The sequence below is a fragment of the Emys orbicularis genome, chromosome 10 (genome assembly GCF_028017835.1).
Source record: "Emys orbicularis isolate rEmyOrb1 chromosome 10, rEmyOrb1.hap1, whole genome shotgun sequence".
Taxonomy (NCBI): domain Eukaryota; kingdom Metazoa; phylum Chordata; order Testudines; family Emydidae; genus Emys; species Emys orbicularis.
This window is the reverse complement of record NC_088692.1, coordinates 33,425,289-33,438,419: the sequence shown is the minus strand read 5'-3', so window position 1 is coordinate 33,438,419 and position 13,131 is coordinate 33,425,289. Positions and strand designations below refer to the sequence as shown.

Sequence of the window (13,131 nt, the reverse complement as noted above, 5' to 3'; positions counted from 1 at the left end):
CTGGCCTGGAGCCTTTGCAGGGAAAACAGGGTTGGTGCGGATATAGCCCTGCTCTGGTGCATGTAGACAAAGATCTACTGGTGACAATGGCTGCTGGGTCTGTTATTAATGTCTTGATGAACTGTGCTAAGTGGAAGCCATCGGTAAACATTGCTGATTCCGCTTAAACCCTGGGGAGCGCTAACAGGAGACAGCAGGGCGGGATATGGGCCCCACGCACTTCTGCAAAACCCATCTGGCCTCCTGCATGCAGAGATTTTCAACGGGCCATAAACCAGCAGGGCTGACTCTGGGCCAGCGGGTGTCAAGTGCTTGTATAAACAGGAGTGGTGCAAACACTGCCTTTCCCCCAGTACTAACCATCAGCAGAGCCCCTGCGGCAGCCAGCTTGCTCCTGAAGAAAGTGCTGGCTTCCGTGCTAAATGTGGCTCCTGGGGAATGCTAAGGGAGTCTGCAGATCTCATCTATTTTGAGGAGAAACCACAGACTCCTTTTTGCCTGGTGGGAGGAACATGAGCCCCTTGCATCAGAGGTGGAAACCAGTGAGATCAGCAACAAAAACCCGAGAGAGAGATGCAGAGGAGAATACAGAAGTCAGACACTGAACCAAAGTCATTCTTCCAATTCAAGAGCTACCAGAAGAATCTGCGACGCCCAGCTCTCTGCTGCCGAACGCGCTGGGCGAGGAAAATGCTGCCCGTATGCCTTCTTCTTGCTGCTGTGTGTCTGCAGGGGAGTCTGCTGCAGGAGGCCGGGACCAGGGACCAGAGAAAGCCATTCTTTGAAAGGTTTAGGAGACTTGAGGAGCAGGTGAATATTCGTGACTCTTTGTTATTGGACAGACGGGGCCAAATCCTTCTAACTTCAGTAGGAGTCAGACCTACTTACTCCAAAGGGTCTGCAGTGTATCCCTCCGATATCAACCTGTCTACCCACGTGTTCCTACAGTACCTGTCTCACTAACTGGTCCAGCACTGGAACTTACCTGTAGAAGTATATGGATGTAATATATCGGGGTGGCCAAACTTACTGACCCTCCGAGCTGCATAGGATAATCTTCAGAAGTTTGAGAACCAGGCCTGCCTGCTAGGGTTTGGGGCTTCTGCCCTGGAGTGGGGGAGTGGGGCTAGGAGCTTCTGTGAAGCCCCAAGCCCCGGCAGGCACCTCCTGGGGGCTGAAGCCCCGAGACCCCCCACCCTGCAGGGCACAAGCCCCTAGCTCCACCACCCTGCCACCAGGGCCGGCTCCAGGCAGCAGCCAACCAAGCATGTGCTTGGGGCGGCACCTGGTAAGAGGCGGCCAATCTTGGGGTGGTGGGGGGCAGCGCGGCGCGGCAGTCGGCGGGGGGGGGGGGGTTCCGGCGGTGCAGCGCTCGGCGGGGGGTGTTTGGCGGCGCGGCGCTCCGCAGGGAGGGGTTCGGCAGCGCGGCGCTCTGCGCAGGGGGTGGTGTTTCGGCAGCGCGGCGCTCCGCGGAGGGCGGGGGGTGTTCCGCAGCGCGGCGCTCGGGGATGTTCGGCGGCGCGGCACTCGGCGGGGGTTTCAGCAGCGCGGCGCTCCATGGGGGGCGGGAGTGTTCGGCAGCGCGGCGCTCCGTGGGGGTTTTGGCGGCGCTCCGCGCGGGGGCAGGGGCTTCAGCAATGCGGCGCTCGGTGGGGGGGTGAGGGTGTTCAGCAGCGTGGCGCTCGGGGATGTTCTGCGGCGCGGCGCTCAGCGGGGGTTTCGGCGGCGCAGCGCTCCGTGGGGGGCGGGGGTGTTCGGCAGCGTGGTGCTCGGCAGGGGGTGTTCGGTGGCACTCCGCGCGGGGGGGGGGTTCAGCAGCTCAGCGGGGAGTGTTCGGCAGCGTGGCGGGGGGCGGGGGCTGTTCAGCGGTGCCGCGCTCGGCGGGGGGGTTTCGGCGGCACGGCACTCGGTGGGGGGGTGTTTCGGCGGGGCAGGGCAGTGCGGCGCTGGGGGGGCGGTGTTATGGCGTGGCGTGGCGGTGCTGGGGGGGGTGTTACGGCTGGGTGGCGCTTTTTTTTGCTGCTTGGGGCGGCAAAAAAGTTAGAGCCGGCCCTGCCTGCCACAGGGCAGAAACCCTGAGCTCCCCACCACCACCACCACCACCACCGCCAGTGTGGTAGGCAGAGAATGGGGAAGTGTGAGGGGGGACTCTGCAAGCCGCACTTTAACTGTAAAAGAGCCGCATGTGGCTCGGCCACCCCTGGAACATCAACACCCTTTACTTACACGGTTTTTACTCAAGCCAAACTTCCCTTCCCTTTGCCTGGAGTTTGCCTGAGTCTTGACTCTCTGTTACCCTAGAGGAGACTGTAATGTCTGTGCAGACATATGAGTCTGTGTGATACCATTAGAGATACACAGCCAGCGTTTTCCCAGCTAGATCTCTGGGAGCTGCTGGCTGCTCGGCACCGCTGCAGATCAGACTGTTTCTTGAGGTGTTTAACTTTAGATCAAGGGGTCAAGCTTTAGGGGTTCACTTTTGAATGCTGTTGCTCTCTGCTGAGGAAAGTGCTGACAAGAGGGCACGGGCTCACTGATTTGTACAGCAGAACCAGGCCCCCTTTGTGAGTTATCAAAGGACAGGACTGCAGGGAGAAATGTCTGTCCTGTGAAGATTTGGCTGGGGACCCCCTGGGCTTGGTATGTTGGGGAGTCCAGGGGATCGCATGAGCAAAGAGTCAGGGTTGCAGTGGCCAAAGTGTAAATGATCCAGTTTCTACGATGTGTGTATGAATCACATGTACGTAGTGTCCCAAAAACTAGAAATGGGAGAACACTGACTAGGTCATCAAATCCAGTCTCCAGCGAGGGCAGGAGAGAGTCCCCAGTCAGAGAGCGGGCTGAGTTCCTGGGAAGTGTCTGGGTTGGCGGCCTGCGAGCTATAAAGGGCAATGCAGACCTGAGTTACGGAGCATTTTGATATTATTTTGCATTTTCCAGCAGGCAGTCCTGTGTGAAGGCAATACCTGGTTTCTCTAGACTCCGTGGCACATGGCTCACCCAATGGCTGAATTTCAGCTGGAGAGGTCTGGTTATGTAGATAAGGGCCGGATTCCAGGCCCAGCTCTGCCACTGCCACACTGGGGGGCCTTGGGCCCTAGATTCTGGCCCTTAGTTACAAAAGTGGCATCAGATTCGGGGTGCCTCTGGGTGAGGGTGCTCAGTGTGAGACCCCTTGGGGGTGATTCCAATCTGCAGTCAGTGGGAGCTGACCACAACCAAAGCAACTGCAATTAGAGGCCCCTTGTGAAAGTTTAGCCCCTAATGCTTGTGTGTCAGTTTCCCCAGTGGTCCAAGGGTTGCGTAAGTCCCTGGGGTTGTGGAGGGTTGATTTGCCAGAGTTCGGCAGCCCTGCCCAGAAACGATCCCTGAGCTAAGTGCTGGGAATCATTCAGGGTTCTGGGTGTTTTGCAGTTTCGTCGGTTTCAGGAGGTGACACTGCTGCGTCTCCAGGGGATCGCCGGGAATTACAACATTTCCTACAACATCGACACCAGGTTCCGGCTCCTGGCGGATCAGTACGACACCGTTGCGGCTGCTCTCAACGCGTCGCATGCCGCCCTGTGGGAGGACCTGGGCTCTTTGAAAACCTGGATGAAGAAGCTACAGAGAAGAACCAAAAAGCTGGCTTCTAAACTCTCGTCGTTGGCTGAGTCCCTGAGCGAAAGCCGCAAGCAGAGCTCTGGGGAGAGGCTGCAGCAGAGCGCTCTTCTGTCCAACCTAACCCTGCAGACTGCAGGCCACACGGCGGACCTCATTGCCCTGCGCGCCAGCAGGAACACCCTACAGAAAGAGCTGGAGAGCCTGCGGGAGGCCAGTCGGAGCCAGGGAACCAAACTGGAGGCTCTGGAGCAGCAGCTGAAGAACACGCTGCACAAGGAGGTCCTGGCATCTGGGCACCATGAGCTGGCTGCGGCCCAACGACTGAACCAGACACCCCAGGACAAGCTGCTGGAGGCAGGGGGAAGCCAGGGACACAGCGTGAAGAAGCTGCATGCCAAGCACAAACAAAGGAAGAAGCTGGGGGAGAAGAGGCAGCAGCTCCTGGCCCAGGCTGCAAAGAGGAGGCTGCAGAGTAGCCTGTTCCATGGCAATAAGACCCCCGGGCAGGAGAGACAGCCAGAGACACCCACTGTGCCAGAGCCACAAGCTGCCAGGCAGCAGCTCCGCAGGGTGGCCAAGATCTCACAAGAGCAGCTGCAGTCACTGTCACCTGAGAAGCCAGGCACAAGTATGTTGAGATGTTTACATTCTCTCTCTCTCCCCAGCACACATACCCACATGATATTATGCTAGGGGGTGCTTTTGTAGAAGGAAAGCTCAGCCTTCCATTGCTTGCAGCGGGCCTTTGATCTTCAGCAGACCAAAACCCCTCAGGCTAGAGAGGTGCCTTTTCTTTGTCCCGGGAAGAGAGAGAGCTTGGTTGGACTCCTCCTGACCATCCCCTGAACCCAACACATGGTGCCAACAGACCATTCTCCCCACTCTGGGATTACAGCCTTCTCTTGCTGCTAGCTAATGTAGTTAGACTTGCGTGTCGAATGGTAGCAGGCTGCGGTGTAGTGCTGAAAGTTTAGGATTCAAACCTTGACACTGATGCATGATGGGGAGCTTGTGTTAGTTGCACATAATAGAATATGGCTTTATTTTGCCTTTTAAAAATAACCTAGGATATTACATACAAAAAATTATGTTGAAAGACCTACATTATTTAGGCTGCAAAATCCAGCACTTGAAAGTTAGGAAATGCCAGGTCTGTGGTTGCCTTTGCAAACTTAATTCACCCCTCTGTCCATATGCCTTAAAATCTTTGATTACATGATTATGTACTATTTTTCTGCACATGGGGCCAAATTAAGGTTGTGTGGGCAACTCTAAATCTGATATTTCCTAATTTTCAAGTGCTGGGTTTTACAACCTGAAGAACGTTATGATAGAGGTGTATAAAATCATGCATGGGCTGAAGAAAGTAAATAGAGAAGTGTTATTTACCCCTTTACCCAATGCAAGAATGAGGAGTCAACCAATGAAATCAATAGGTAGCAGACAAACAAAAGGAAGTACTTCTTCACACAGTGCACAGTCAACCTGTGGAACTCATTGCGAGGGGATGTTGTGAAGGCCCAAAGTATAACTGGGTTCAAAAAAGAATTAGATAAGCTCACAGAGGATAGGCCCATCACTGGCTATTAGCCAAGCTGGTCAGGGACACAACCCCCATGCTTTGGATGTCCCTAAACCTCTGTCTGCCAGAAGCTGGGACTGGGCGAAAGGGGATGGATCACTTGATAAATTGCCCTGTTCTATTCATTCCCTCTGAAGCATCTGGCACTGGCCACTATTGGAAGACAGGATACTGGGCTGGATGGACCATTGAGCTGACCAAGTACGGCTGTTCTTATGTTCTTTTAACATTCTTTTTATACATAATTGTGCGCATGTGACACGTGCGATATAGGGCACATATGCTGCATTACAGCAGGTGCCTGGGAAAACCTTCTATAGGTGATGGGCGCAACGTACAACTTCAATTCTAACTCCCCTTTTGTCAGCTGCTCATAATTTTGGCAAACAAATTCCTTTGGGGCTGAACTTTTCCATGGCCAGGCCTGAATTCTCAGTTGTGCTAGGGCACCCTTATACCATTCTGGCAGCATAAAGGAGCTGTGCATCAGTTTAAATGTAATCCCCCAGCCCCCTTCAGGCCCCTTTACACTGCCAGAGTGATCTAGATGGCTGTAGTGTCAGTGAAAATTCAGGCCCTATGCACTGTGCAGAGATTTTTGGAAGGTTTCAGCAGCCGAGCTGGTCAGTTGTGTTGTCATTCTTAAAACACCAACCATAAATAAACCACCTTACCCATCAGAAAGGTTGGCCACACATCACCCAACAAGTGCTGGACCAACTTGGCTTCTTTTATAGATCGTGCTGGGTTTTAAAGCACCAGCCGAGCTGGCTGGGAATTGTGCTGGGGGGGGGGGGGGTTGGAAGTTGGGAGCGTTGATATTTTCCCACATGCATGAAGCAGGATTTTCTATTGGGTTTCTATGCTCCATCTCAGCCTTAGCCTCATTCTGCTCCCACGTGCACCGGACAGTGCTGTTCAGGATCTCTCTGCTCGCCCTGACAGGTCTTAGACTGCTGAGTTCTCTTCCCCTCTGGCATTGACTGGCCTCAGTACTGCTTTGCAACTCTGCAGCATGTCCCCACCATCACGGAGCGAGGAGTGGAGAGCCCAGAGGGGGAAGAGTCTCAGGGGGGCTGTGCGGGAAGCCCTGGGGGAGAGGGGATGCTTAGCGGATGTAGCAATGGAGCCGGCAGGCTCTGCTGGAGAGGGTCACTCAGGGGTCTCACCAGCAGCATTGCTACGGGGACTCTCCTTGGAATCCCAAGCTCAGGCTGGCTCTGTAAGGGGGATCTCCAGTGCACCAGGCAAGCTGCTCTCTGGGCCTTTCGGAATCCCGCTCTGCTGGGAGTGGGCACTGAAGAGGGTGGGCTGGACAAGAGATGGTGTGAGCATCTCCCCTTCCCCAGTCCCTCCCCCTCTCCTTCTGGATCCTGCTCATGGACTCTGAGATCTCTCAGTTACTCTCCACTTCTGACCCCCATACCTAGTCGCCCTTGCCCCCAGCCCCTGCTCTCCGTCCCTCCCCCGGCTCCTCTCCCTCAATGGACAAGCCCCTGGTAGGATGCGCCATCCACCAAAACCCATCCCAACCACCCAGCCTCTGACTCCTGTCTCTCCTACTAGTCTAAGCTCCTTGAACAGAGTCTTTGCTGTTGCTGCATCACCTCTGGGCTTCTGTTCCTTCCTCAGCCTCCCTGATCTCTCTGCAGCCTTGAATACTCAGGGTCCTCTGCTGCCTCCCCCTTGTCTCCTGTATCAAGTTTAAACTTCTTGTCCAGGCCTTTGGCTACACCAGAAACAGATGGCCTCTGGGAGGGCTGGGGCCAGTGGACAGGTGAGCTCAGAGGTAGCTATTCCTGGTGATGCTTTCTTGTTAGGATGCCTGCAGCCTTTGGGGATCTTTCTTTGGCCGCCTTGGCAGGGATTGAGAGATCATCCCATCTCCCCAAACTTCTGAGCTATTGCCATGACCGAGCTGCGTCTCTTCTTTTGCATCCAAATAGGTGTCACACCCTTGTTCCCTCCATCCCCACGGCCTCTCCAACATCAAACAGGGCCGTGACATAGATCCGACCAGGGAGGCTTTCCAGAGGAAGGGAGGGCAGCCGGCCGAGTGGAGGGTTCATTGAGCCAGTTAAACCATGAGGCTGGGTGGATCCACTGGCATGAGACTCTCAGACGAGGCCCTGCGCTGTCGCCCCAACTAGTGCAGCATCATTGTCAGTCAGAAACAGAGCAGGTCCGAGGGATTGTAGAGCAGCCACTGGATGGCACTGTTGCTCCATAAAGGTTCAGCCCCTGCCCTGCTCTGGGCCGACATTGGTGTGGTCACTGGTGGTGTTGCCATGTGGGTCCCAGAATCTTAGGGCTTGGCTACACTTGCGAGTTACAGCGCATTAAAGGAGCCCCGGATGCACTAGCTCACTCCCCGTCCACACTGGCAAGGCAGGTAGAGCGCTCTGACTCCCCGGCTAGAGCGCACCTGATACTCCACCTCGGCGAGTGGAATAACGTTTGATGCGCCCCTGCTGGAGTGCCGCAGCACCAGTGTGAAAGGGGTGTTGCATTACTGCGCTCTGATCAGCCTCCGGAAACATCCCATAATCCCTTAAGTCAAGTGGCCACTCTTGTCATTGTTTTGGATATGCCCTTTGAAAGCTCTGTTTGACAGCCGGCTGCTTAGCTGCTCCGAGACAAAGCAACCATTACTGTGGAATGCTGTGTGTGAGAGAGAGAGGCGGGGGGGGGAGGTCTGCTGCAGTCTGAACTTACAAGACAGCATGCTGACATGCTCTCAGCCCCCCAAAACCCACTCTCTCTCCCCCCACATACACACAACACACTCCTTGTCACACTCCCCCCCCCCCCAATTGAAAAGCATGTTGCAGTCACTTGCATGCTGGGATAGCTACCACAATGCACTTCTCTCTGTGGCCGTTGCAAGAGCTGCTAATGTGGCCACGCCAGTGCGCTGTCAGCTGTCAGTGTGGACAGACTGCAGCGCTTTCCCTACTGCGCTCTCCGAAGGCTGATTTAACTCAAAGCGCTCTACATCTGCAAGTGTAGCCATGCCCTTAGAGAGACATGGTGGGGGAGGTAATATCTGTTATTGGGCCCACTCCTGTGCGTGAGAGAGACAAGCTTTCAAGACACACAGAGCTCTTCCTCTGGGCTGGAAAAGGCACTCAGAGTGTCACAGCTAAATACAAGGTGGAACAGATAGTTTAGCAGAAGTAGTTGGCACATATTGTAAGGGACCATTCAAGGGGAAGTGGCCCGTTAGCACCCCTGTAGTCATAGGACAAAAACGGGTGGGGGGAGAGGAAGAGCGAGGGGGGGGGGGGATTAGTGAGTTACAGGTTGTTGTAATAAGCCTCAAATCCAATGCCTTTATCAAGTCCATGATTTTTAGCCCCTAGCAAAGTTATGAATTGAAGCTCCCAGCACAGGCACCGACTTTCTGATTTCCACGGGGGGGGGGTTCGACCCCCACTCCACCCCTTCCCCCAAGGCCCCACCCCCACCCCACCTCTTCCCGCCCTCACTCTGCCTCTTCCTGCCCCCGCTCCCCCCCCCCACAGTGCTTCCAGCCCGCCGGTGGGCGGGAGGCACTGGAGAGGAGTGGGAGGAGCTGATTGGTGGGGCTGCCGGTGTGTGCTGAACACCCACTATTTTTTTCCGTGGGTGCTTCAGCCATGGAACACCCATAGAATCGGCACCTATGGCTCTCGTCTTTGGAAGGTGTGGTGCGGGTTTCCTTTGAGGACGAGGCCTGAGAGGTCAGACATGGAGTGATCGCTTTGTCGCCGGGTGGGGCGGGGTCTTTTGTGTAGATCAGTTTGAAGCGCGAGTTCATTCCAGGGCATAGTGATTGTCTGGTTCCACCCACATCGTTGTTATAACGCACACAGAGGTGTCATTCCCACCAGAGTGACTTTCTGAAGCTGCATGCTGGCTGTCCATCTCCACCTGAGCCTACGCTCTCCTGGGCTGGTGAGGTTTCTCATAGTACAAGCTCAGGGAACTTCTGGCCGGCTCTGGGTTGTTGGCATGGCTCTCTGGGGATTGCTCTGTTGAAAACAACAGGCCCTCATTGAAATGCTGCAGTTCTGCAGGGGGAAGTAGCAACTCAGCAGGGGTTTGCAGGACAGCTCAAGGCACCTGGGACCCCGCAGGGTTGAGCAGGAGACAACCAGACAGGTCCTGCAAGGAGGGTGCAGCCTCTTCCTGGGTGAATCTTTAGTGCAAATAACAATATCCATGGCTGCATCCTGTCTCCACCGGCCAGCCTAGCTCACTGCCTGCTGATGCTCGAGGCGGGAGGGAGGTTAGTGATAGCCATGCTACACTGTGCTGGTGGGGTTTGAGTGAGGGGGTGGGGCTGGGGGTGCTGCCCCCCAGCCAGCTCACTCACGTCACCCCCAGCAGTGCCATTCTGGGACAAGGACTGATAGCCCCAAATTCTGTGTCATGCAAGGTGCTGCATGCCTGCTAGGAGGAGGAGGGCGGCCTGGGGACTCAGGCCCCGGCTGGGGATCAGGAGAGCTGGGTTCTAGCTAGGTCCAGCTCTGGCAGAGACTCCATGGGTGACTTGGGGCTAGTCACCCGCTGGCTGATTTATCTGAGTTGTGGAGCGGCCAGAACAACTCAGTGCCACTGAAAACCTGGCCCTTTGCCTCCCTGTGTGTCATGTTCATGAAGCACCTGGGATTCCCCAGATGGAGGCACTAGAGATTATTATCTAGATGGGGTGGGGGGAAAATACGTGGGGCTGCCTGCAGGGCAGCTCCTATGCCAGGTGAAAGGGAGAGTGCCTAATTGCGTGATCACTGTGCTCAGACAGCTGGGGGGCAGGGAGAGCTGTCCTTGACTGACCCTCAGGTACAGTGGGGTCACCAAACAGTAATAAGTCACCAGGACCAGATGGTATCACCCAAGAGTTCTGAAGGAACTCAAATGTGAAATTACAGAACTACTAACTGTAGTTTGTAACCTATCATTTAAATCAGCTTCTGTACCAAATGATTGGAGGCTAGCTAATGTGACACCAATTTTTAAAAAGGGCTCCAGAGGTGATCACGGCAATTACAGGCCGGTAAGCCTGACTTCAGTACTGCGCAAACTGGTTGAAACTATAGTAAAGAACAAAATTGTCAGACACATAGATTAACATTATTTGTTGGGGAAGAGTCAACATGGTTTTTGTAAAGGGAAATCATGCCTCACCAATCCGCTAGAATTCTTTGAGGGGGCCAACGAGCATGTGGACAAGGGGGATCCAATGGCTATAGTGTACTTAGATTTTCAGAAAGCCTTTGACGAGGTCCCTCACTAGAGGCTCTTAAGCAAAGTAAGTTGTCATGGGATAAGAGGGAAGGTTCTCTCATGGATTGGTAACTGGTTAAAAGATAGGAAACAAAGGGTAGGAATAAATGGTCAGTTTTCAGAATGGAGAGAGGTAAATAGTGGTGTCCCCCAGGGGTCTGTACTGGGACCAGTGCTGTTCAATGTATTCATAAATGATCTGGAAAAAGGGGTAAACAGGGAGGTGGCAAAATTTGCAGATGATACAAAACTACTCAAGATAGTTAAGTCCCAGGCAGACTGTGAAGGGTTACAAAAGAATCTCTCAAAACTGGGTGCCCGAGTAACAAAACAGCAGATGAAATTCAGGGATGATAAATGCAAAGTAATGCACATTGGAAAACATATTCCCGACTACACATATGCAGTGATGGAGGTCTAAATTAGCTGTTATCACTCAAGAAAGAGATCTTGGCGTCATTGTGGATAGTTCTCTAAAAACATCCACTCAATGTGCAGCAGCGGTCATAAAAACAAACAGAATATTGGGAATCATTAAGAAAGGGATAGATAATAAGACAGAAAATATCATATTGCTTCTATATAAATCCAGGGTACACCCACATCTTGAATACTGCATGGGCAGATGTGGTTGCCCCATCTCAAAAAAGATATATTGGAATTGGAAAAAGTTCAGAAAAGGGCAACAAAAATAATTAGGGGTATGGAACAGCTTCCGTATGAGGAGAGATTAATAAGACTGGGACTTTTCAGCTTGGAAAAGAGACAACTAACGGGGGATATGATAGAGGTTTATAAAATCATGACTGGTGTGCAGAAAGTAAATAAGGAAGTGTTATTTACTCCTCATAATACAAGAACTAGGGGTCACCAAATGAAATTAATAGGCAGCAGGTTTAAAACAAACAAAAGAAAGTATTTCTTCATACAACACACAGTCAGTCTGTGGAACTCATTGCCAGAGGATGTTGCGAAGGCCGAGACCGTAACAGGGTTCAAAAAAGAATTAGATAAGTTAATGGAGGATAGGTCCATCAATGGCTATTAGCCAGGATGGGCAGGGATGGTGTCCCTAGCCTCTGTTTCCCAGAAGCTGGGAATGAGCAACAGGGAATGGATCACTTGATGATTACCTGTTCTGTTCATTCCCTCTGGGGAACCTGGCATTGGCCACTGTCAGAAGACAGGATACTGGGCTAGATGGACCATTGGTGTGACCCAGTATGGCTGTTCTTATGTTATGTTCTTATGGCGGGGGAGGGGGGCCAGGAGGCTGGTCCATCGTCACAGTGCACGCATGAGCAGCAGCCCCATGTGCTCGGGACAGGCAGTGACTGTGGCTTTCTCTCCCCTCTCCAGTTTGCAATGTGGATTCCATGCTGCTTTTCCCCAACGCGTCCACTGAAAACTTTGCCACCTTCGGCCAGGGCTTCCAGACCGGCCTGCACGAGCTGTCGGTCTGCAGCTGGGTGAGCACCCACGCTCGCTCCCTGGGCACCATCCTGTCCTACGCCACGGAGGAGAATGACAACAAGCTCGTCCTGCATGGCCGGAACACCGCAGCCCTGGCCTCCATCCACTTCGTCATCGGTGACCCAGCTTTCCGGGAGCTGCCGGTGGGGCAGCTCCTGGACGGCGGATGGCACCACATGTGTGTCATCTGGTCCTCCATCCAGGGCAAGTACTGGTTCTATGTGGACAGGAGACTGGCATCCACGGGCTCCAAGTTCCAGGAGGGCTATGAGATCCCCCCCGGCGGGTCGCTTGTTCTGGGTCAGGAGCAGGATGTGGTCGGGGGTGGGTTTGACCCCTCAGAAGCCTTTGTGGGACGCCTGAGCGGCTTTGCCATCTGGAACCGCACTCTGATGCCTGGGGAGGTGTCCAGCATAGCGATCGGGAAGGGCCTGCCCCGTGGCACCATCCTGAGGCTGGCTGATGTCTCCTCCCTGAATGGATCAGTACAGAAGGTGAATTGCACCTGCCTGGAACACTGTTTGTAAACCAAGCACGCCCCCTCCCGGGCTGTCCCCAGCAATGCAGACTGTGGGCAGCCCAGAGTCCAAATGCCGGGCAGTTATCGACATCAGCCTGTGGTGCCTGTTAGCCAGAACACTTCCTCCGCCCTGCTAAATAGGCACAATGCCCTTTTCTCCATCGGATGAGAGCCGAGGGGCTCTACTAACACAGCCATCGCCATGGCGATCCCGAGAGGCATAAAAGCATTCTTCCCATGCCAATTTAACGGAAACTTCTTCATGTGATTGCTCATGTTTCCTCATTGAGTCCAGAAATCAGTGTGGCCATGTCGAGGGTCCAGCCATGCTGAGATGACTGTGTCCAAAGGGATAACCAGCCAGAGGTCAGCTCATATCATACTTCAGCGTCATATTGCTTTTCCCCCTGCAGCGCTTTTCCAGACCCTTAGCAAAGACCCAGCAATCACTTCTCCCACCAGTGAAATGCAGCCAGCTCTGGGGAGGATTGGGGGGGAATGGCAGCTGTTTAACAGTGCACAGCAATACCACACACCAGATTAGGACAAGAGATGGAAGCCTCAGGTGGGATTTAGATAGAATGCAAGCATTCAAACTGGAACACAGCCACCCTGCACTTATGGAAATTGTCACGGAATTTTTAATTCCCAGCGATGGTCGGACCTTAGTCTTAGATCTCATACA

General features: G+C 53.8%; 1 protein-coding gene across 1 annotated transcript; it reads left to right on the top strand.

Annotated features, from left to right (window-relative positions):
* Nucleotides 1–573: 573 nt before the first annotated feature.
* Nucleotides 574–12,453, top strand: PTX4 (pentraxin 4). Its single transcript, XM_065412803.1, has 3 exons — nucleotides 574–810; nucleotides 3,415–4,231; nucleotides 11,813–12,453. The coding sequence occupies exons 1-3, from the start codon at nucleotides 574–576 to the stop codon at nucleotides 12,451–12,453; spliced, it is 1,695 nt and encodes a 564-aa protein (XP_065268875.1).
* The last annotated feature ends 678 nt before the right edge of the window (nucleotides 12,454–13,131 follow it).

Bases quoted from the DNA above. Each gene is read 5' to 3' on its own strand.
- PTX4 (XM_065412803.1), top strand. From the start codon at position 574: ATGCAGAGGAGAATACAGAAGTCAGACACTGAACCAAAGTCATTCTTC. The intron at 811-3,414 runs GTGAATATTCGT...GGTGTTTTGCAG, and splicing joins TTAGGAGACTTGAGGAGCAG to TTTCGTCGGTTTCAGGAGGT. The intron at 4,232-11,812 runs GTATGTTGAGAT...TCCCCTCTCCAG, and splicing joins ACCTGAGAAGCCAGGCACAA to TTTGCAATGTGGATTCCATG.